General features: G+C 44.0%; 1 protein-coding gene across 9 annotated transcripts in view; it reads left to right on the top strand.

The window, feature by feature from the left end:
- ABL2 (ABL proto-oncogene 2, non-receptor tyrosine kinase) overlaps positions 1–20,039 on the top strand; it is a 121,605-nt gene extending 101,566 nt beyond the window's left edge. For 4 of the 9 annotated variants that reach the window (XM_005540111.5, XM_005540110.5, XM_065531313.2 and 1 more), the window contains 9 exons: positions 4,017–4,289; positions 5,616–5,700; positions 7,446–7,623; positions 8,701–8,885; positions 12,280–12,432; positions 14,909–14,998; positions 17,155–17,328; positions 18,200–18,433; positions 18,743–20,039. In XM_005540111.5, the coding sequence (XP_005540168.1) occupies positions 4,017–4,289; positions 5,616–5,700; positions 7,446–7,623; positions 8,701–8,885; positions 12,280–12,432; positions 14,909–14,998; positions 17,155–17,328; positions 18,200–18,433; positions 18,743–19,923 (2,553 nt within the window). In that variant the 3' untranslated portion in view covers positions 19,924–20,039. Of the gene's footprint in view, positions 1–4,016; positions 4,290–5,615; positions 5,701–7,445; positions 7,624–8,700; positions 8,886–12,279; positions 12,433–14,908; positions 14,999–17,154; positions 17,329–18,199 lie in introns of all 9 variants that reach the window. The other 5 variants (XM_005540108.5, XM_005540107.5, XM_065531220.2 and 2 more) reach the window with 2 other exon arrangements.
- The last annotated feature ends 2,069 nt before the right edge of the window (positions 20,040–22,108 follow it).

The raw sequence follows: 22,108 nt of genomic DNA, 5'->3' as shown, positions 1-22,108 counted from the left end.
GGTGGCGGGTGCCTGTAGTCCCAGCTACTTGGGAGGCTGAGGCAGGAGAATGGCGTGAACCTGGGAGGCGCAGCTTGCAGTGAGCTGAGATCCGGCCACTGCACTCCAGCCTGGGCGACAGAGCGAGATTCCGTCTCAACAAAAAAAAAAAAAAAAAAAAAAAAAGAAAATTAGAATAATATCTACCAGAAAGTTCACAGAGTAAGAGACTTTTGAGCCTGGTGTCGATCACTAATGTATATTAACTGAAACAGATCATTCAGTCATTGAACAGTTTGTATATTGGGAACACCAGCCATGTTAATTAGGTAGAATGGGTTTGTTACAGTGTGTTTATACATTATAAACTACAGAACATGAGCTTATGTCTGTTGCTTTTTTGTTGTGCAGTAAATTTAGGTTGAATTATTTCTTGTGTTCTCCTCTATGTGATAGGCATGCTGTGGGGGAAGCAAAGGCTTTGGAGCAAGCAGTTCTGATTGTGACCTTACATAAGTCTCAGTTTCCCTGTCTGTAATTAGCTCCCACTTTATTGGGTTGTTGTAAGGATTAAATGAAGTAATTTCTGTAAGACATAATGACTGATACGAAGTAGGAAGTAAGTAAATTTTTAGTTTTCTTTCACTTTTGCACCACCATATAGACATAGTATGTTTCCTCTTGGCCAAACAGAACAGAATCAGATGTGTAGTAATGTAAGAGTGACTCAGCAGTTCTAGTTATTTACCTAATAGAAATGAGTGCATATGTATGCCAGAAGACATGTATAGGAATGTTCATAGCAGCATTGCTTCTGATAGCCAAAACCTAGAAACACCCACAGATCTAACAGCAGTAGAATGGGTTAATAAATTGTGGTATATTCATAAAATGCAATTTCATTCAACAACAGAACTGAACACAGTACTGCTACACACAACACCATCAGGTAAAACTGTGGCCCTCCAGCCATCTGCTTTTTCTTGTAAATAACATTTTATTGGAATATAGCCACTCTCATTTGTTCATGTATTGTCTATGGTTTCTATTACTAGGCAGCGCTGAGTGGTTCTGACAGACACACTATGGCCACAGCCTAAAATATTTATTATCTGGCCCTTATGAAGAGTTTGCTGGCCCCTACTGTAGATGAATATCAGCTGACTCAACTTCAGCAAAGTTGAAGGATTAGTATTAGCTGGGGGATGAGAATGTGGGGAGTGGGAAGGACTCCTAATAGGTATGAGATGATGAGAATGTTCTAGAGTTAGTGGTGATGGTTGGACAACTTTGAGAATATGCTAAAACCACTAAATTGTATACCTTAAAATGATGAATATTATGGTATGTGAAATATAATGCAAGTTTAAAAAATTTTAAAGTTTAAATTTTAAAATTTTTAAGTTGGGTGGAAGAAAATAGACGTAATACATACTGTGTGATTCTGTTTGTATATAGTTCAGAAGCAGAGGCCAGGCACAGTGGCTCACACCTGTAATCCCAGCACTTTGGGAAGCTGAGACGGGCCTCATCACTGGAGGTCAGGAGGTCAGGAGACCAGCCTGGCCAACACGATGAAACCCCATCTCTACTACAAATACAAAAATTAGCCTGACATGGTGGCGCACGCCTGTAATCCCAGTTACTCAGTTACTCAGGAGGCTGAGGCAGGAGAACTGGTTGAACCCGGGAGGCGGAGGTTGCAGTGAGCCAGGATCGTGCCACTGCACTCCAGCCTGGGCAACAGAGTGAGACTCTGTCTCAAAAAAAAAAAAGGAAGCAGAAGCTAATCTAAGGTGTTAGAAGTCAGCATAGTGGCTATCTTTGCAAGGGTAAATAGCTGGAGAGCATAAGGGAGGCTTCTGGGGTGCTGGTCATGTTATAATTCTTGGTGTGGGTGACGTTTACATGGGTGAGTTTACTTTGTAAAAATTATAAATTTTCCATTTATGAATTTTATGAATACTTTTATGTATACACTAAAACAAAAGCTTCTTTCTTTGTTTGTTTGTTTTTGTTTTGAGACGGAGTCTCGCTCTGTTGCCCAGGCTGGAGTGCAGTGGCGCGATCTTGGCTCACTGCAAGCTCTGCCTCCCGCGTTCACGCCATTCTCCTGCCTCAGCCTCCTGAGTAGCTGGGACTACAGGCACCCACCACCATGCCTGGCTAATTTTTTGTATTTTTAGTAGAGATGGCGTTTCACCGTGTTAACCAGGATGGTCTCGATCTCCTGACCTCGTGATCTGCCTGCCTTGGCCTCCCAAAGTGTTGGGATTACAGGCGTGAGCCACCGTGCCCGGCCAAAAGTGTCTTTAAAAAAAATAAATAACAGGTTAGGCGTGGTGGCTCATGCCTGTAATCCCAACACTTGGGGAGGCCAAGGTGGGTGGATCACTTGAACCCAGGAGTTCAAGACCAGCCTGAGGAACATAGTGAAACCTCGTCTCTACAAAAAATTTTAAAAATGAACTGGCCATGGTGGTATATGTCTGTGGTCCTAGCTACCCGGGAAGCTGAGGCAGGAGGATCACCTGAACCTGGGAGGTCAAGGCTGCAGTGAGTCATGATTATGTCACTGCCCCCCCAGGCTGGGCAATTCAGTGAGATCCTTATTTCTCAAAAATAAAAATTAAAGCTCCCTTGGGAGAGAAGGCCAGAGAATTCCCTCTTACTTTATATTTCTTATTGCTTAGCAAATTAACTATGTTGTAAGCAATTCTGTGAAATCCAATGTGGCTTTTTTTGTTTTTTGTTTTTTAAGACGGAGTCTTGCTCTGTCACCCAGGCTAGAATGCAGTGACATGATCTCAGCTCACTGCAACCTCTGCCTCCCAGGTTCAAGCAATCCTTCCACCTTAGCCTCCCAAGTAGCTGGGACTACAGGTGCACACCACCACGCCTAGCTAATTTTTGTATTTTTAGTAGAGAGGGGGTTTCACCATAATGGCCAGGCTGGTCTCAACTCTTGACCTCAAGTGACCCGCCAGCCTCAGCCTCCCAAAGTGCTGGCCACTGGTAAATTGTGGCTCTTTCTTTAATGGCCTAGACACTCAAATGTACATCGTAATTAAAATTATGAAATATTTGAATACTCTTACCAAAAACATCTAAATCAGTGGTTTTCAAGTTATGTTCTTTACAAGAGGAAGGTGATATTTTGTAAATTTTTACAAAAGACCAAGTCCTTGCTTGCTTACTTTGATCAGGGCATCTCTTCTTTACCTATCTTCTGTAGTTGAGTCCACAGTCTTGTGGCTTAAAAATATTTGAAGACTGGCCGGGCGCGGTGGCTCACACCTGTAATCCCAGCAATTTGGGAGACTGGGGCAGACAGATCACTTGAGGTTAGGAGTCCCTGACCAGCCTGGCTAACATGGTGAAACCCTGTCTTTACTAAAAATACAAAGAAAAAAATTAGCCAGGCGTGGTGGCGCATGCCTGTAATCCCAGGTACTTGGGAGGTTGAGGCAGAAGAATTACTTGAACCCGGGAGGTAGAGGTTGCAGTGAGCTGAGGTTGTGACACTGCACTCCAGCCTGGGCAACAGAGTGAGACTCTGTCTCAAAAAAAAAAAAACAAACCATATATATATATATATGAAAATACATATATATATGAAAAAATATATATATTTGAAGACCAATGAGCTTGATGATCCAGAGAGAGATCTTGGAAGGTTTTCCCCAAGACTAATTTAGGAAGAATAGGAAAGGCAGATTAAGTAAGATTAAACTGAAGTTCTATGTTTACCCTTGCAGTCATCATTTAACTTTTAAATTTACCTCAATTAAGATAAACTTTTGCTGGGTATAGTGACCCAGTCTGTAATCTCAGCACCTTGGCAGGCCCAGGCAGAAGGATTGCTTGAGGCTGGCGTTTGAGACCTCCCTGGGCAATATAGTGAGACCCTGTCTGCAGAAAAAAAAAATTTTTTTTTAAAGATAGCCTCCTATCTTCAGGCCAGTGAAATATGGGCTTTAAAAAAACAATTCTTAATCTCTTTTCAAGTTGTTTAGCTTTTCTGCTTTTCTTACCAGGTATATGTGACTGCTGAGAGCCGCTTCAGCACCTTGGCAGAGCTTGTACACCATCACTCCACAGTGGCTGATGGGCTGGTGACAACATTACACTACCCAGCACCCAAGTGTAATAAGCCTACGGTCTATGGTGTGTCCCCCATCCACGACAAATGGGAAATGGAACGAACGGATATTACCATGAAGCACAAACTTGGGGGCGGTCAGTATGGAGAGGTTTACGTTGGCGTCTGGAAGAAATACAGCCTTACAGTTGCTGTGAAAACATTGAAGGTGGGTTGCTGAGAATTACAGTTTTCAGGCATCTTTTTCTTTTGTGCTCAATCACTTGGAAATATGAGCATGCTCTTCTTTAACTTTGGAACACTTTCCACCCACTGGTGCCAAGCACATCAGCAAATTGTGATGATTAACCCTAGTGCCATTGCTGACAATGCAGAGGTAGATTATTCACTGCAATGCAATGAAACCCACATGTGGGAAAGGTCTGTCTCTGGAGGCTGTTGATGTAGATCTTAGTGGGAGGTTAGAAGCAAATTAAAAGTTATAAAAGCAAAATAAGCTCTTTTGCTTCCTGAGATCGACCCCTGCTGGACAGAATTCTATGTGCCTTGTCTGAGAATCATGGGCCTCTTTCTTGTTCTGTCCTTCCTCTCCCTTGTTGTTGTTCCTCCTGTCTCTTTGCAGTTAGAGCACTTCTTAACATTCACAGAAATCTTTTTCCTGGTACTACTATATGTCTCCTTTAAACCTCCCAGTATCAAATTATAAGGTTTTCACTCACTTGATTGTCCCAGACCCTCAGTAACTGTCTCTAGTATATCACTCATAAGGGCTATTCTTCAGCTAATAAGTAGTAGTCAGTTCTGTTTCTTAAGCATATTCTGAGTGTAAAGCAATATATAAGGCCTTGCTCTCTAAGAAGATTATGATCTAATCAAGAAGATAAGTATGTAAGCAGCTAAGTGCTAGGTCTCCTCATTCAAAGCCTGAGATATCTGAAGAAATAAATTGTGAGAGAACTGAAGTATCCAATACAGGGCTCCTGTGTTTCAGTTGATTATAGGACATGATTGCTGAATTTTGCTTCTCCTGCTAATTTTTACTCCAGGACATTTTTCTTTCTAAGTTGGACTTCTTAAAATAATAATCATTTCGGCTGGGTGTGGTGGCTTATGCCTGTAGTCCCAGCAATTTGGGAAGCCCAGGCGGGCCGATCACCTGAGGTCAGGAGACCATCCTGGCCAACATGGCAAAACCCCGTCTCTACTAAAAATACAGAAAGTAGCCAGGCATGGTGGTGCATGCCTGTAATCCCAGCTACTTGGGAGGCTGAGCCAGGAGAATCGCTTGAACCCAGGAGGCAGAGGTTGCAGTGAGATCGTACCACTTCACCCCAACCTGGGTAACAGAGTGAGACCCTGTCTCAAAAAAATAAATTGAAATAAAAATTATTTCTTGTAATATGCTAAAATATTCAAAAGATACTTCTTTTTACTGTTAAAGCTGAAGCTTTAGGATTGTGAGATGAATCAAATGATTTTAAGTTGGGGGTTTGTCCCTCTCGTTTTCTTCTTTCTTACCTTTCCCTTTTTCCAGGAAGATACCATGGAGGTAGAAGAGTTCCTAAAAGAAGCTGCAGTAATGAAGGAAATCAAGCATCCTAATCTGGTACAACTTTTAGGTGAGGAACCTTGCCTGAACCATAGATATCCTCCAAAAATGCTTGTCCTGTAACCCCTTCTTATCTCCAAATGCCCTCTTTTTTTTTTTTTTTAGAGACAGGGTCTCACTCTGTTGTCCAGGCTGCTGTTGAAGTGATTTTCCCATGTGGGCCTTTCAGTATGTTGGAATTACAGGCATGAGCCACCATGCCCAGCCTTCCCCCGCTCCCCCAGCCCCAAAGCTTTCTTTTCAGTCACCATGGTGGAAGCTGCAGGTTTAAATCCACTTCCATAAGTACTTATTTTAATCAGTAGGTTCCATGTTTTAAAATGGCCCAAGAAGCAGTGGCCTGATTGATTTTAGTATATAAAACTGCTCAGTTTGTACTAATTGCCCCAGATTCAAAGTTCAGAAGTGTTCAAAATGGTACTGAACCAAAAACTCATGAAATGTTTTTGCAAAATAAAGAGACATTGAAGGACTGTTGAAGCAAATTAAAAACTGTGACCACACCCATCAGTTTACCTTTACAAGCAGGAAATGCTGTACTATGTTAGATTGGCTTCTCACTGTTCAGGTCACAAAGAACTCTTTTACTAAGCTCTTTTACTTTTTAAAAATAGGGCCAGATTTTTTTTTTTTTTTTGGATGGGGGTGTTTTTTGTTGTGGTTTTTTTTTTTTTTTTTTTTTTTTTTTTTTGATATAGAGTCTTACTCTGTCACCCTGGCTGGAGTGCAGTGGCATGATCCTGGCTCACTGCAACCTCTGCCTCCCAGGTTCAAGCTATTCTCGTGCCTCAACGTGCATCACCACACCCAGCTAATTTTTGTAGTAGAGACAGGATTTTGCTATGTTGGCCAGTCAAGTCTTGAACTGCTGGTCTCAAGCGATCTGTCTGCCTCAGCCTCCCAAAGTGCTAGGATTACAGGCGTGAACCACTGCACCCGACCTCTTGTTGGTTTTTTATAAGGAATCTGCCATATATCAGTGAATTCCTTGACTATGGAAACAATGAAAATCATTTTACAAAGCAGTATTACAGGTGGGGCTCACATAGTCTTCAGCATGTGCACAATTGCTATTACTTTTGAGTAAGTATTGTTAGCCTGCAGTTGAGGAGGAGAATCAAAAGTGTACAAAAGTCTGGACATGTTGGTTTTCTTGGCCCCTTATAGAATTAATACAAGCACGCTGCTTTTGCTCAAACAGACAAATACTCAGAGGCATATGAATTCCCAGAGAACAGGCCAGGCGCGGTGGCTCAAGCCTGTAATCCCAGCACTTTGGGAGGCCGAGGCGGGCGGATCACTAGGTCAGGAGATCGAGACCATCCTGGCTAACACGGTGAAACCCCGTCTCTACTAAAAAATACAAAAAACTAGCCGGGCGAGGTGGTGGGCACCTGTAGTCCCAGCTACTCAGGAGGCTGAGACAGGAGAATGGCCCGAACCCGGGAGGCGGAGCTTGCAGTGAGCTGAGATCCGGCCACTGCACTCCAGCCTGGGCGACAGAGCGAGACTCCGTCTCAAAAAAAAAAAAAAAAAAAAAAAAGAATTCCCAGAGAACAATATAGTGGAAGCAAGGACTCCCATATAAACCAGCTTCTTAATTTTTGCTTATTAATTTCAGAGAATGTGGTGGTAAAAAGGGAAAAGATTACTGCCGAACTAGACCTGAAAAATTGTCAAATTATTCTTGACGAAAGTGGTTTGAAGTGTTTGAATGTACATTAACAAAAACAAGCACTATTCTTCAATTTTTAGGTGTCTGTACTTTGGAGCCACCATTTTACATTGTGACTGAATACATGCCATATGGGAATTTGCTGGATTACCTCCGAGAATGCAACCGAGAAGAGGTGACTGCAGTTGTGCTTCTCTACATGGCCACTCAGATTTCTTCTGCAATGGAGTACTTAGAGAAGAAGAATTTCATCCATAGGTGTGTAAAACTTACCTCTGACTAACCATGAAGCCATCCTGCTTGACATGCAGATAAAAGGAAGAATGTGAGAACCTTCCCAGAAAATTTCGGATGATTCAAGAAAGTAATTTCGTATTTCACAGGGCCCATTATAATGTCACTTCTAACTTGTAAACAAACGTACTGTACTCTGATTAAAGTATTAATAAGGGGCCTTTGCTGTTCTCAAAACTGAGAACTCTCTTTGGGAAAAAAAAAAAAATTACAATAGTGATGGGGTCTTGCTATGTTGACCAGGCTAGTCTCAAACTACCAGCCTCAAGTGATCTTCCCATCTTAGCCTTCCGAAGTGCTGGGATTATAGGTGTGGGCCACCATGCCTGGCCAGAGAGCTCTCTTTATTTTGCCCAGCACTGTATCCAAGATCCTTTTTCACCATCTAGTGGCTTTTTTTTTTCCCCTTCTTGAGACAGTCTGGCTCCATCGCCCAGGCTGGAATGCAGTGATGCAATCTTAGCTTGCTGCACTCTCTGCCTCCTGGGCTCAAGCCATCCTCCCACCTCAGCCTCCTGAGTGGCTGGGACTATAGGAATGTGCCACCATGCCCGGCTAAGTGTTTTTGTTTTGTTTTGTTTTGTTTTTTTGTTTTTTTTGTAGACAGGGTTTCCCCATGTTGCCCGGGCTGGTCCTGCACTCTTGAGCTCAGGAGATACACCCACCTTGGCCTCCCAAAGTGCTAGGATTACAAGCATGAGCCACCACACCTGGCCTAGTGGCTGAGTGTTTAAAATAGTTTTCTGCCTTAGTAAATAACTTAAAGTCTTGTAGAAAAGCATCTATTGCTCACCTATCCCAGTGTACTTATAAATAGGGACCCATTTTATAAAGCCTGCTTTATTCTGCTTCTTGATGAGTGCTCTACAGTGATATATCATTAGTGGGCTTTCTAAGATGTTAGTGATTGTCGGAAAATACTACCATATTTGTCAGCACTTACTTAACTCTGCCTGTAACACAAAGAACCAAGAATAGAGTGTTCACGACCATTTTCCTCACCGTCTGAATGGAATCACATTAGGGTTCTCTTTCCCACAGAGATCTTGCAGCTCGTAACTGCCTAGTGGGAGAAAACCATGTGGTAAAAGTGGCTGACTTTGGCTTAAGTAGATTGATGACTGGAGACACTTATACTGCTCATGCTGGAGCCAAATTTCCTATTAAGTGGACAGCACCAGAGAGTCTTGCCTACAATACCTTCTCAATTAAATCTGACGTCTGGGGTAAGGTTGAAAGGGACTTTTTTTGGTGTCATTTTATTTTTTTTTTAAATGTCTTGATTCTTTAGAGCTTCTCTTACGATGTTCAGTGTCCTCTACCTTTACCTGCCATTCTTCTTCAGTTATTCAGCAAGTATTTGTTAAATACCTCCTAGCTGCCAGGACTGTGCTAAGAACTTTGCATAAACAGAAGTATAGGCCTGGTGTGGTGGCTCACGTTTGTAATTACAGCACTTTGGGCCGAGATGGGCAGATCACTTGAGGTCAACAGTTCGAGACCAGCCTGGCCAACATGGTGAACTCCCATCTCTACTAACTACAAAAATTAGCCAGGCGTGGTGGCACATACCAGTAATCCCAGCTATTCAGGAGGCTGAAGGCTGAGGCAGGGGAATTGCTTGAACCAGGAAGGCAGAGGTTGCAGTGAGACAAGATGGCGCCACTGCACTCCAGCCTGGGCAATAGAGCGAGACTCTGTCTCAAAAAAAAAAAAAAAAAAAAAAAAGTGTAAAGAACAAAGTTTAGGGCCAGGCACAGTGGCTCATGCCTGTCATCCCAGCAGTTTGGGAGGCCGAGGCAGGTGGATCACCTGAGGTCGGGAGTTCAAGACCAGCCAGACCAACATGGAAAAACCCCGTCTCTACTAAACATACAAAATTAGCTGGGTGTGGTGACGCATGCCTGTAATCCCAGCTACTCAGGAGGCTGAGGCAGGAGAATCACTTGAACCCAGAAGGTGGAGGTTGTGGTGAGCCGAGATCACACCATTGTACTCCAGCCTGGGCAACAAGAACAAATCTCCGTCTCAAACAAAAAAGAGGGAGAGAAAGTAAGTTAGTTTTAAAAAAGAAGTCCCTGCCTTCAGAGAGCTCACAGTCTAGATCTCATATTACATTGGAGTGCTGATAATCCTCTCTGTAAAGCATCTTATTTCCACATTAGGTTTGTTTTGTTTTGTTTGTTTGTTTGTTTGTTTTTGAGATGGAGCCTTGCTCTGTTGTCCAGGCTGGAGTGCAGTGGCACAATCTTAGCTCGCTGCAACCTCCATCTCTCGGGTTGAAGTGATTCTCCTGCCTTAGCCTCCAGAGTTGCTGGGACTACAGGCATGCATCACCATGCCCAGCTCATTTTTGTCATTATAGTAGAGATGAGGTTTTGCCATGTTGGCCAGGCTGGTCTCGAACTCCTGACCTCAAATGATCCACCTGCCTTGGCCTCCCGAAGTGTTGGGATTACAAGCATGAGCCGTTGTGCCCAGCCTCACATTAGGTTTTGTCACTCATTTGCAGAGTACTGTGACACAGAGCTTTGTTTTTTTTTCAAGGGAAGCGTGATGAGGTTTCTATTGGGGGAACCCGCCCCCAGTATTTCACCGTAGATTCTTTCTATTTTCCGTAAGTGTTGGCCGGCTGAGAAATAAAGAGAAAGTGTACGAAGAGAGGAATTTTACAGCCGGGCTTCCAGGGGTGACATCACATATCGGTAGGATGGTGATTCCCATCTGAGCTGCAAAACCAGCAGGTTTTATTAAGGATTTCAAAAGGGGAGGGAGTGAGAGAACAGGGAGTAGGTCACAAGATCACATGCTTCAAAGTGCAAAAAGGAGAACAAAGATCACATGCTTCTGAGGAAACAGGACAAGGGCAAATCAGAAACTCCTGATAAGGGTCCAACAAAGATCACAAGGCAAAGGTCAAAAGCAAAGATCACAAAGCAAAGGGCAAAGTAGAATTACTGATAAGGGTCTATGTTCAGCGGTGCACGTATTGTCTTTATAAACATCTTAACAGAAAACAGGGTTCGAGAGCAGAGAACTGGTCTGACCTCAAATTTACCAGGGTGGGTTTTTTCCCACTCTAGTAAGCCTGAGGGTACTGCAGGAGACCAGGGCGTATTTCAGTCCTTATCTCAACTGCATAAGACAGATACTCACCGAGTGGCCGTTTATAGACTTCCCCGCAGGAATTCATTCCTTTCCCAGAATATTAATCCTTGCTAGGAAAAGAGTTTAGCAATATCTTCCCTGCTTGCATGTCCATTTATAGGCTCTCTGCAAGAAGAAAAATATGACTCTATTCTGCCCGACCCCGCAGGCAGTCAGACCTTATAGTTGTCTTCCCTTGTTCCCTAAAATCGCTGTTACTCTGTTTTTTTGCAAGGTGCACTGATTTCATATTGTTCAAACACACATGTTTTACGATCGGTTTGTACAGTTAACACGATAGTGGTCCTGAGGTGACGTACATCCTCAGCTTACGAAGATAACAGGATTAAGAGATTATTAAAGACAGGCATAAGAAATTATAAAAGCATTAATTTTGGGAACTGATAAATGTCCATATTAAAATGAAATCTTCACAATTTATGTTCCTCTGCCGCGGCTCCAGCCGGTCCCTCCATTTGGGGTCCCTGACTTCCTGCAACAGGTTTCATCTAGAATTTGTCTTAACTGATCTGGTTTCTACTGCTCTGAGAAGTAATATGACTTGGCTTCATAGACTGAAAAATCTGGAAATTTGGATTGTGGACCAATAGAAATAGTCATAGGATTCTAAGTCACTTTTAACTAGAAATCTCAAACTCAAATAACTGTGACAAAAATCAAATTTTTTTCTGCTCTGAATTTTATCTGATTTTAAATGAATCTGTTTTTATTTTACTCCTCTTATATTAGCTGACTTTAAAACTATTATACTTATTAGATACAATGGTTCTCCCTTATCCTCAGGAGAATACATTCTAAGACCCCCCTTGGAAGCCTGAAGCCAAGGATAGTGTCAAGCCCTGGGTATATAATCTTTATTTGATCTGATAACCGAGAGGTCTTCTCAGTGACTAAGGGGTGGGTAGCATCTATGTTGTGGATATGTTGAGTAAAAGGATGATTTGCGTGTGAGGTGGGAAGAAGAAGCATGGCTTGAGATTTCATCATGCAACTCAGGGCAGCATGCAATTTAAAACTTTAGAATTTATTTCTGGAATTTTCTATTTAATATTTTTGGCCCTTGGATGACTGTGAGTAGCTGAAACTATGGGAAGTGAAACCATGGCATAAGGGGTGACTACTGTATATCAAAAACTTTTCTAAGAATAGTTGAATTATGCCTCAGACTTCTTAAATGGTCATAGTTTATTTTCCCTCATTATAGTAAAGGAAAGCTAAATAAAAATTGGGAAATTTAAATAAAACTGTCTTGAGATTATCTGTAGCATTCCTGTTGCAAATATTTTAGAAGGACAAGCCGTGCTGTAAGAATTGATGAGTATATTATATATTAATGTTGTTGTAGTAGTATGTGAACGTTGCCTAAAATTTGAAAGAGAATCACCTGATTATCTAAAATAAAAAATAAATCGGAGAAGAAACACTAAGTGCTTATTTTAATTCCTTATGCAGCTTTTGGGGTACTGTTGTGGGAAATTGCTACCTATGGAATGTCACCGTATCCAGGTATTGACCTGTCTCAGGTCTATGACCTACTAGAAAAAGGATATCGAATGGAACAGCCTGAGGGATGCCCCCCTAAGGTTTATGAACTTATGAGAGCATGTGAGTATTTTTGCATGTTTTAATTTTGAAGGCATAAGCTAGCAGTTCAGAATAGTTAACAAAATTAGAAATATTTCTCCTCTCAGTGTTGTTAGATTGAATCCAGCCTCATGACATTTAAAGAATTTATCATTGATCAGGCAGTTGTCATATCATATACCATTGAATCTTACTGGAATCCTAAGCATAGTTGTTATGGCCTAAATATTGACCCAGTTTCTCAGAGACATTTGCATATTTAATAAGATAAGAAATTGAGTTTAGAGATTAAGGTGGGGAGGACTGTTTTCAACTAGATAAAAATGGTTGCTAAAGACTATGAAGAATGCATAAAAATAACCTCTGTGGTGGATAAACAGAAGCATCTGATTGCTTGCAGATGAAAAGGTAGGAAAGTGAGTAGTGAATTAAATTGCAAGGTTTGTTTGTTTGCTTGTTTGTTTTTGTTGGTGTTATTTTTGAAACAGTCTTGCTTTGTTGCCCAGACTGGAGTGCAGTGACACGATTTTGGCTCACTGAAACCTCTACCTCCTGGGTTCAAGTGATTCTCGTGCCTCAGCCCCTGAGTAGCTGGAACCACAGGCACACACACCATGCCCAGCTAATTTTACTTTTTTTTTTTTGAGACGGAGTCTCGCTATGTTGCCCATGCTGGAGTGCAGTGGTGCAGTCTCTGCAACCTCCGACCCCCTGGTTCAAGCGATTCTCCTGCCTCAGCCTCCCAAGTAGCTGGGATTACAGGCGCCTACCACCATGCCTGGCTAATTTTTGTATTTTGGGTAGAGATGGGGTTTTACCATGTTGGCCAGGCTGGTCTCGAACTCCTGACCTCAAGTGATGCACCTGCCTTAGCCTCCCAAAGTGCTGGGATTATAGGTGTGAGCCACCACGCCCGGCCTAATTTTTGTATTTTTAGTAGAGTCAAGGTTTCACCATGTTGACCAGGGTAGTCTCAAACTCTTGGTCTCAACTAATCTGTCCACCTTAGTCTTCCAAAATGCTGGGATTACAGGTGTGGGCCACCGGGCCTGGACCCAATTGCAGTTGTGTTTAAACGTAAGTCTGTGTTCTTTCCTCATTGAACATTGACGTTCTCTGTTGCACTTTGTCAAAAATGAACTCTGAGCTCCTCCTTTTTGATATCCTTTTATATTTCTGAATATATACAGTTGATTATTTGTATGGTTAGGCTGAGTTTGAAGACAGGTTTTACTTCTGTTATTTTCAAGTGGAAGAAAACTTGCCATTTTCTAAACCATCTCCCTGTTTCTCCTCATCCTTTTAGTAGAGGGAATAGGAGCTGAGGCTAAATTGAAGCCCCAGCCTTAGAAAGTGGGTTCATGGCCAGGTGTGGTGGCTCACACCTATAATTCTAGCAGTTTGGGAGGCCGAAGTGAGCAGATTGCTTGAGCTCAGGAGTTCAAAAGCAACCTGAGCAATGTGGCAAAATCCTGTCTATATAAAAAAATACAGTAGTTTGAGATTGCTGTGTGCGCTCACTTTGGCTGGGCGCAGTGGCTCATGCCTGTAATCCCAGCACTTTGGGAGGCTGAGGTGAGTGGATCGCCTGAGGTCAGGAGTTTGAGACCAGCATGGCCAACATGGCGAAACCCCCGTCTCTACTAAAAATATAAAAATTAACCGGACGTGGTGGCATGTGCCTGTAGCCCCAGCTACTCTGGAGGCTGAGGCTGGAGAATCACTTGAACCCAGGAGGCGGAGGTTGCAGTGAGCTGAGATTACGCCACTGCACTCCAGCCTGGGTGACAGAGTAAGACTCCGTCTCAAAAAAAAAAAAAAAAAAATATTATCCAGGTGTGGTGTTGCACACCCATAGTCCCAGCTACTTGGGGAGCTGAGGCAGGAGGATTGTTTGAACCCAGGAGGTCAAGGCTGCAGTGAGCCGAGATCGTGCCACTGCACTCCAGCTGGGTGACAAAGCAAGACCCTGTCTCAAAGAAAAAGGAAAAAGGAATTTAGAAAGTGGGTTCAGGCCGGGCGCGGTGGCTCAAGCCTGTAATCCCAGCACTTTGGGAGGCCGAGACGGGTGGATCACGAGGTCAGGAGATCGAGACCGTCCTGGCTAACATGGTGAAACCCCGTCTCTACTAAAAAAAAAATACAAAAAAACTAGCCAGGCGATGTGGCGGACGCCTGTAGTCCCAGCTACTCGGGAGGCTGAGGCAGGAGAATGGCGTGAACCCGGGAGGCGAAGCTTGCAGTGAGCTGAGATCCGGCCACTGCACTCCAGCCTGGGCGACAGAGTGAGACTCCGTCTCAAAAAAAAAAAAAAAAAAAAAAAAAAAAGAAAGTGGGTTCATTATACCTCTGAGTCTAGAGCTATGTTGCTATCATTGTGAACATGCTGTAACTCTAATAAGTATACATCATGATGCATAGACCTCGTTATTAGATATACCACTGGATATTGAACTTCTGCAAGGAGTTTTTAATATTTTCTTCTTCTGTTACACAGGCTGGAAGTGGAGCCCTGCCGATAGGCCCTCTTTTGCTGAAACACACCAAGCTTTTGAAACCATGTTCCATGACTCCAGCATTTCTGAAGGTGAGAATCTGTTGGATTTACTGTTGGTGACTAGTTCTGGGTAGTGGTGGTGGTGGCGATAATGGTAATTACATTTAAAAAATGATCAACTTTTGTAGTTTTGGACTCTGTTTCATGGTATTGAATTAATTTTTGACCTTTATTATTGCTATGTTGCTATTTTGCTATTTTCAGTGCATCTTTGTGTCTCAAAAAATTGAAATTATATTTTAATTAGAAATTTATTCAGCCTCCCTATCAGTAACCTTAGTAAGTGTGGTAGCTCTTTAAGCATCAATACTTAGAATGTAGGGAAGAAAAAAGGAAAAAATAAGTGTAAACTACATCTACAAAGCAGAACCAAGTTGTAAAAACGATAACCAGACATTCCATTTCTGGAAATAGATCTTAAGGAAATAATTAAGAATATAAACAAAGATTTAACTACAAGGACATTGCATCAAAGTATAGTTTATAATAGTGAGAAATTATGAACAACTGAAATATCTACTGGACTGTAAATTATTACATCCATATAGCTGAATATTTAAAATGATATTCATATATGTGTGTGTGTGTGTGTGTATATGCACACATTTTTTTTTTTTGAGACAGAGTCTCACTCTATCGCCTAGGCTGGAGTGCAGTGGTGTGATGTCGGCTCACTGCAGTCTTCGTCTCTCAGGTTCAAGCAATTCTCATGCTTCAGCCTCCCGAGTAGCTGGGATGGCAGGCGCCTGCTACCACACCTGGCTAATTTTTGTATTTTCAGTAGAGATGGGGTTTTGCCATGTCGGCTAGGCTGATCTCGAACTCCTGACCTTAAGTGATCCACCCTCCTCTGCCTCCCAAAGTGCTGGGATTACAGGTGTGAGCCCCAGCTCCCGGCCTTCTTGGATATATTGACATGGAAAGGAGTTAAAGGTTAACTTAGTAAATGAGGATATCCAGATGTCCAATAACCGTGCTCAACATTACTCATCATAGAGAAATACAAAATAAAACCACAATGAGATACCAATCCACGGCCTACCAGAAAGGCTTAAATTAAAATCAGACTGGCCTGGCACAGTGCTTCACGCCTGTAATCCCAGCACTTTGGGAGGCCTAGGTGGATGGATCACTTGAGGTCAGCAGTTGGAGACTAGCCTGGCCAACATGGTGAAACCCTGTCTGTACTAAAAATACAAAAACTAGCCAAGCATGGTGGGTGCCTGTAATCCCAGATACTTGGGAGGCTGAGGCAGGAGAGTCACTTGAACCCGGAAGATGGAGGTTGCAGTGAGCTGAGATCGCACTGCTGCACTCTAGCCGGGGCGACAGAACAAGACTCCCTGTCAAAAAAAAAGACTGGGCACTGTGGCTCACACCTGTAATCCCAGCACTTTGGGAGGCTGAGGCAAGCAGATCACAAGTTCAGGAGTTCAAGACCAGCCTGGCCAACATGGTGAAACCCCATCTCTACTAAAAATACAAAGAATAACTGGGTGTGGTGGCTTGCTTCTGTAATCCCAGCTATTCAGGAGGCTGAGGCAGGAGAATCATTTGAACCTGGGAGGCAGAAGTTGCAATGAGCCGAGATCACGCCATTGCACTCCAGCCTGGGCAGCAGGGTGAGACTCCATCTCCCAAAAAAAAAAAAAAAAAATCAAGCCAAAAATAATAACATCAAATTTTAGCAAGCATGCAGAGTAAACACAGCTTTCATGTGAAATAGTATTGCCATTGGGGGACAGGTTGGCAGGGCCTAATAAACCTGAATGCACATATACCCTGTGATCCACCAGTTCTCCTACGTTGTGCCGATCAGACGTGCATAACATTGTGAACCAAAAGACACATAGCAGGATGATGCTAGCAACGTATTCATAGTAACTCCAAACTGGAAACAACCTAAACATCCATCAGGAGGAGAACGGGCGGATTGTGGTATATTCACACATTGGCATGTTGCACAGCAATGAGAACCGCTGCCACATATAGCAGCATGGACAAATCTACAGAGACGGTACTGGGCGAAGGAAGCCAGACAAAAGAGTACATACTTTGTGATTCCGTGTATGTATTTTAGTACTCTACTTGCCAGTTCTTTCTCAGTTGTGTGCCTTTTCTGAAAAGAACTCCCTTTTTCTGTTATGAAATTGTACTTTTTATTGGTCCCCTTATCTTCCTCACAGAGGTAGCTGAGGAGCTTGGGAGAGCCGCCTCCTCGTCATCTGTTGTTCCGTACCTGCCCCGGCTACCTATACTTCCTTCCAAGACTCGGACACTGAAGAAACAGGTGGAGAACAAGGAGAACATTGAAGGGGCACAGGATGCCACAGAAAATTCTGCTTCCAGTTTAGCACCAGGTATGGGTCTCTCGGCAGGTAGAATCAAAATAGAAACTGCTTTGTTGAAAGAAGCATGGAGTATGAGGCTTTTATGTTCACTTTCATGCCCGTCTTCCTGGAGGGAAGCATGGCGTCTCTTTTACCCACCCACAAAGCCCTTGGCTCCGCATTGCCAGTGTTGGTCGTCCTGATCTTTCCATCCAACATACAACTCTGGCTCCAGTTTCATCTCCTTAACCCTGGGTTCCCAAGTAGGTATCATCTTTACAGTTCCATCAAAAACTTCGCTGAACCTGATAGAGGAGAAGAGGTTGTGGGTGGTTTTTAAAGAAAGGATGAGTGTTGAGGTAATAACCGGCGGGTTATCTCCTCCCTGGCTTTTTTTTTTTCTTTTATTTTGAGATGGAGTCTCACTCTGTCGCCCAGGCTGGAGTGCAGTGGCCGGATCTTGGCTCATTGCAAGCTCCGCCTCCTGGGTTCACGCCATTCTCCTGCCTCAAACTCCCGAGTAGCTGGGACTACAAGTGCCCGCCACCACGCCCAGCTAATTTTTTGTATTTTTAGTAGAGATGGGGTTTCACCGTGTTAGCCAGGATGGTCTTGATCTCTTGACCTCCTGATCCTCCTGCCTTGGCCTCCCAAAGTGCTAGGATTACAGGCGTGAGCCGCCGTGCCCGGCCCCCTGTCTCCCCTGATTTTTAAAACTCATATCACGTTTGGAACACCAGTCACTGTGAAATGATAATGTATTTATTATTTATCTCTGAGTCCTGCCAACACCTGACACTTGATAAATGCTGACAAAACTCTTATAATGCTGCCTCGGTAATTCAAATGTGATAGATTCACTTCTTGTCTTTTAAGTTACTGATCGGCCATTTCTTGTCAGGGTTCGTCAGAGGTGCACAGGCCTCCAGTGGATCCCCAGCACTGCCTCGAAAGCAAAGAGACAAGTCACCCAGCAGCCTCTTGGAAGATGCCAAAGAGACATGCTTCACCAGGGATAGGAAGGGGGGCTTCTTCAGCTCCTTCATGAAAAAGAGAAATGCTCCCACACCCCCCAAACGCAGCAGCTCCTTCCGAGAAATGGAGAATCAGCCCCATAAGAAATACGAACTCACGGGTAACTTCTCATCTGTTGCTTCTCTACAGCATGCTGATGGGTTCTCTTTCACTCCTGCCCAGCAAGAGGCGAATCTGGTGCCACCCAAGTGCTATGGGGGGAGCTTTGCACAGAGGAACCTCTGTAATGACGACGGTGGTGGGGGTGGGGGCAGTGGCACTGCTGGGGGTGGGTGGTCTGGCATCACAGGCTTCTTTACACCACGCTTAATCAAAAAGACACTGGGCTTACGAGCAGGTAAACCCACAGCCAGTGATGACACTTCCAAGCCTTTTCCAAGGTCAAACTCTACATCTTCCATGTCCTCAGGGCTTCCAGAGCAGGATAGGATGGCAATGACCCTTCCCAGGAACTGCCAGAGGTCCAAACTCCAGCTGGAAAGGACAGTGTCCACCTCTTCTCAGCCAGAAGAGAATGTGGACAGGGCCAATGACATGCTTCCAAAAAAATCAGAGGAAGGTGCTGCTCCAAGCAGGGAGAGACCAAAAGCCAAGTTATTGCCCAGAGGAGCCACAGCTCTTCCTCTCAGAACGCCCTCTGGGGATCTAGCCATTACAGAGAAGGACCCTCCAGGGGTGGGAGTGGCTGGAGTGGCAGCTGCCCCCAAGGGCAAAGAGAAGAATGGTGGGGCACGACTTGGGATGGCTGGAGTTCTAGAGGATGGAGAGCAGCCAGGCTGGCCTTCTCCAGCCAAGGCTGCCCCCGTCCTCCCAACCACTCACAACCACAAAGTGCCAGTCCTTATCTCACCCACTCTGAAACACACTCCAGCTGACGTGCAGCTCATTGGCACAGACTCTCAGGGGAATAAATTCAAGCTCTTATCTGAGCATCAGGTCACATCCTCTGGAGACAAGGACCGACCCCGACGGGTAAAACCAAAGTGTGCCCCACCCCCACCACCAGTGATGAGACTACTGCAGCATCCGTCCATCTGCTCAGACCCTACAGAAGAGCCGACTGCCCCGACTGCAGGACAGTCCACGTCAGAAACACAGGAAGGAGGAAAGAAGGCAGCTCTGGGTGCAGTGCCCGTCGGTGGGAAAGCTGGGAGGCCAGTGATGCCTCCACCTCAAGTGCCTCTGCCCACATCGTCCATCTCGCCAGCCAAAATGGCCAACGGCACAGCAGGTACTAAAGTGGCTCTGAGAAAAACCAAACAGGCCGCTGAGAAAATCTCAGCAGACAAAATCAGCAAAGAGGCCCTGCTGGAATGTGCTGACCTACTGTCCAGTGCAATCACGGAACCTGTGCCCAACAGCCAGCTGGTAGACACTGGACACCAGCTGCTCGACTACTGCTCAGGCTATGTGGACTGCATCCCTCAGACTCGCAACAAATTTGCCTTCCGAGAGGCTGTGAGCAAACTGGAGCTAAGCCTGCAGGAGCTCCAGGTGTCTTCAGCGGCTGCTGGTGTGCCCGGGGCAAACCCCGTCCTTAATAACTTACTGTCATGTGTACAGGAAATCAGTGATGTGGTGCAGAGGTAGCCACTGTTAGCCTGGTGGGAAAGTGCACACATTTCTGAGGGGAGAGGGAAAGGGACTTGTTTTCCTGTGTTCTTGTTTTCAGAAAATGAAAGACTCATACTTGAGTGTGTTTATGTGAAGTACCTCAGATCCCTGAGTTCTCACGTTTACAGTTTCATCTCAAAAATAAGAAGCAAACCACATAAGTATAGGAGAGGTAAATTAAGTGGGGGCGAGGCAGTCGTGGACAGGGTTGGAAACTGCACTGGAAAATAGGGAACATGTGTATGTCATAAGGAAGGCAATGCAGCCCATCCCTACCTGGGATGCTGGGAGGTGCTAGGCAGGGCTGCTCTCAGCAAGACCGCAGCAGCTGCACCCAGACCTGGGGCTCTGGTAGGTACCAATGGTGATTATGCTCCAATTTACCTAATGAATTTGGTGGGACAGAAGAAAGGAAAGCTGGGAATATACCCAGAGAAATTTTTGTTCAGGACTGTTGGAAGCAGATGTTAGCCTTGCTTGCTTCCACAAGGCCATTGCTGCTGTAATAAGAACTGCAAATCAGAGCACTACAACACAAAACTGGGAAATGTGGCCCTACCTGAATGCCTCTGTCCTGTTTTCCGCTGGTGTATTAGTGCAGGAAGTAAAGAATGCTGGAAAGTTGAAGCAGGGGATTGAAAACCTTCTGAAATCTTACACAGATTAGCAGAAGTCACTTCTCCCAGTCTGGTATATTATTTCATAATGGACCAGGATCGGCTTCCTGCTTGTTGGTGGCTATCTGTAAACCATAAGTACAGGGGTCTCCCTAGTGGTTCTTCTCTGTCTTTTGCTGGGCAGGCTGTCTTCCTTTATTCCTGGTAGCATTCAGAACATTAACCAGTGTTGATTTTGAAAATAGTAGTCCCTGCAGATTCTCACAAGGGAATGAATCCTGTTGGGATACAGTTCCCCTGCATACTGACACACTGGCCAAGGACTTGAGCAGCTGTGTATTTTTCTTTATTAACTAAAATACCAGGGAGATGGTCTTTTCTTGAAACCCGGTGGCCTGTGACTGAGAGGAAAAGCTGGCTTGGTCCTAATGGCTGTTTCTCTACCTTTCCCCTCCCTTATCACCTTGAGCCCAATCTAGGTAGAGAATAGGGAGAGGCATTCTCCTCTGTGTGGATTTGAAGTGAATCACCCCCATGTTATTCTCATGTGCTTTTCTTCTCTCACATATTCCTCCCTACCCCCCACCCAATCATTGTGCTTATTTGTACAGATCTTATTGGGAATATTCTTTATTTATTTTGTCATTTCACTTCTATTTTAAGAATGCATAATTGAAGAGTAGTCATTTTCAGGGAGCACCAGTTAGACCCTGGGAACCTAATGACTTAATCCTTAAATATGTTTTGCCCTTGAAAAATAGGCCTTTTCCTTCCCTACTTAGTTATAATTGTGGAAGCTAATTAGGATGGCATGGAAGTGAATCTAATGAGTTAGGTATTATTAATGTTCTTGGTATTGGGTCTAATTCCAATTACTGCTTCATTCTCTTTTTAGAGCTTTATGAATACTTCCCCCATCCTCCCCAAGGAGAGCTCAATACACACGTATTTTTATTTTGTTCTCTCAAAGGAATATTAGCTTAGGAAGATAGGAATTCAACATTGAGCAGTGAGTTTTCTTCCTGGCTCTGTCACTGATACAGTGTCAAACCACAGCCCCATCTCTTAATCTGTTCAATTAAGGTAATAGTGCATGTTCTCAAGGGTGTTGCAAATAAGTGTACAGCTGTCCCTTTGAGAGCCTCTCTGGAAAGCTCTTTCAGTGCAGTGTTGTCATGCTGAATGGTTTTTCATTCTCTTATTTGCTGAGTAGAAAATATTAATGAAATTAAGAATTGCTGCGATTATATTAATTGGGCTGGAATACTAAGGGGGAAACTATGTTTTGAATTGAGTTTGGCATTTTTGACCAAGAACAAAGTTGAGTTTTCACTGGAAAGAAAGGAAACCTTGATTCTTACCATTGCTGCTCCAAAGGAGGCCCAGGTTAAGAAGATTAGAGGAGACAAGCGGTGCTGGGCATTCCTGGCAGGTGTTGGGTGATCCCCGCAGTACGTCGCCTGCAGCTGCAGCACAGGCAGCTAGTGATCAGGTTCATCTCCTCGTAGAGGTTGGAAGAGAACTCAGATGTGAAAACCAGCCGT

The sequence above is a fragment of the Macaca fascicularis genome, chromosome 1 (genome assembly GCF_037993035.2).
Source record: "Macaca fascicularis isolate 582-1 chromosome 1, T2T-MFA8v1.1".
In the NCBI taxonomy this organism is placed as follows: domain Eukaryota; kingdom Metazoa; phylum Chordata; class Mammalia; order Primates; family Cercopithecidae; genus Macaca; species Macaca fascicularis.
Note: the sequence above shows the minus strand (reverse complement) of the source record. Positions and strands in the feature narration are given on the sequence as shown.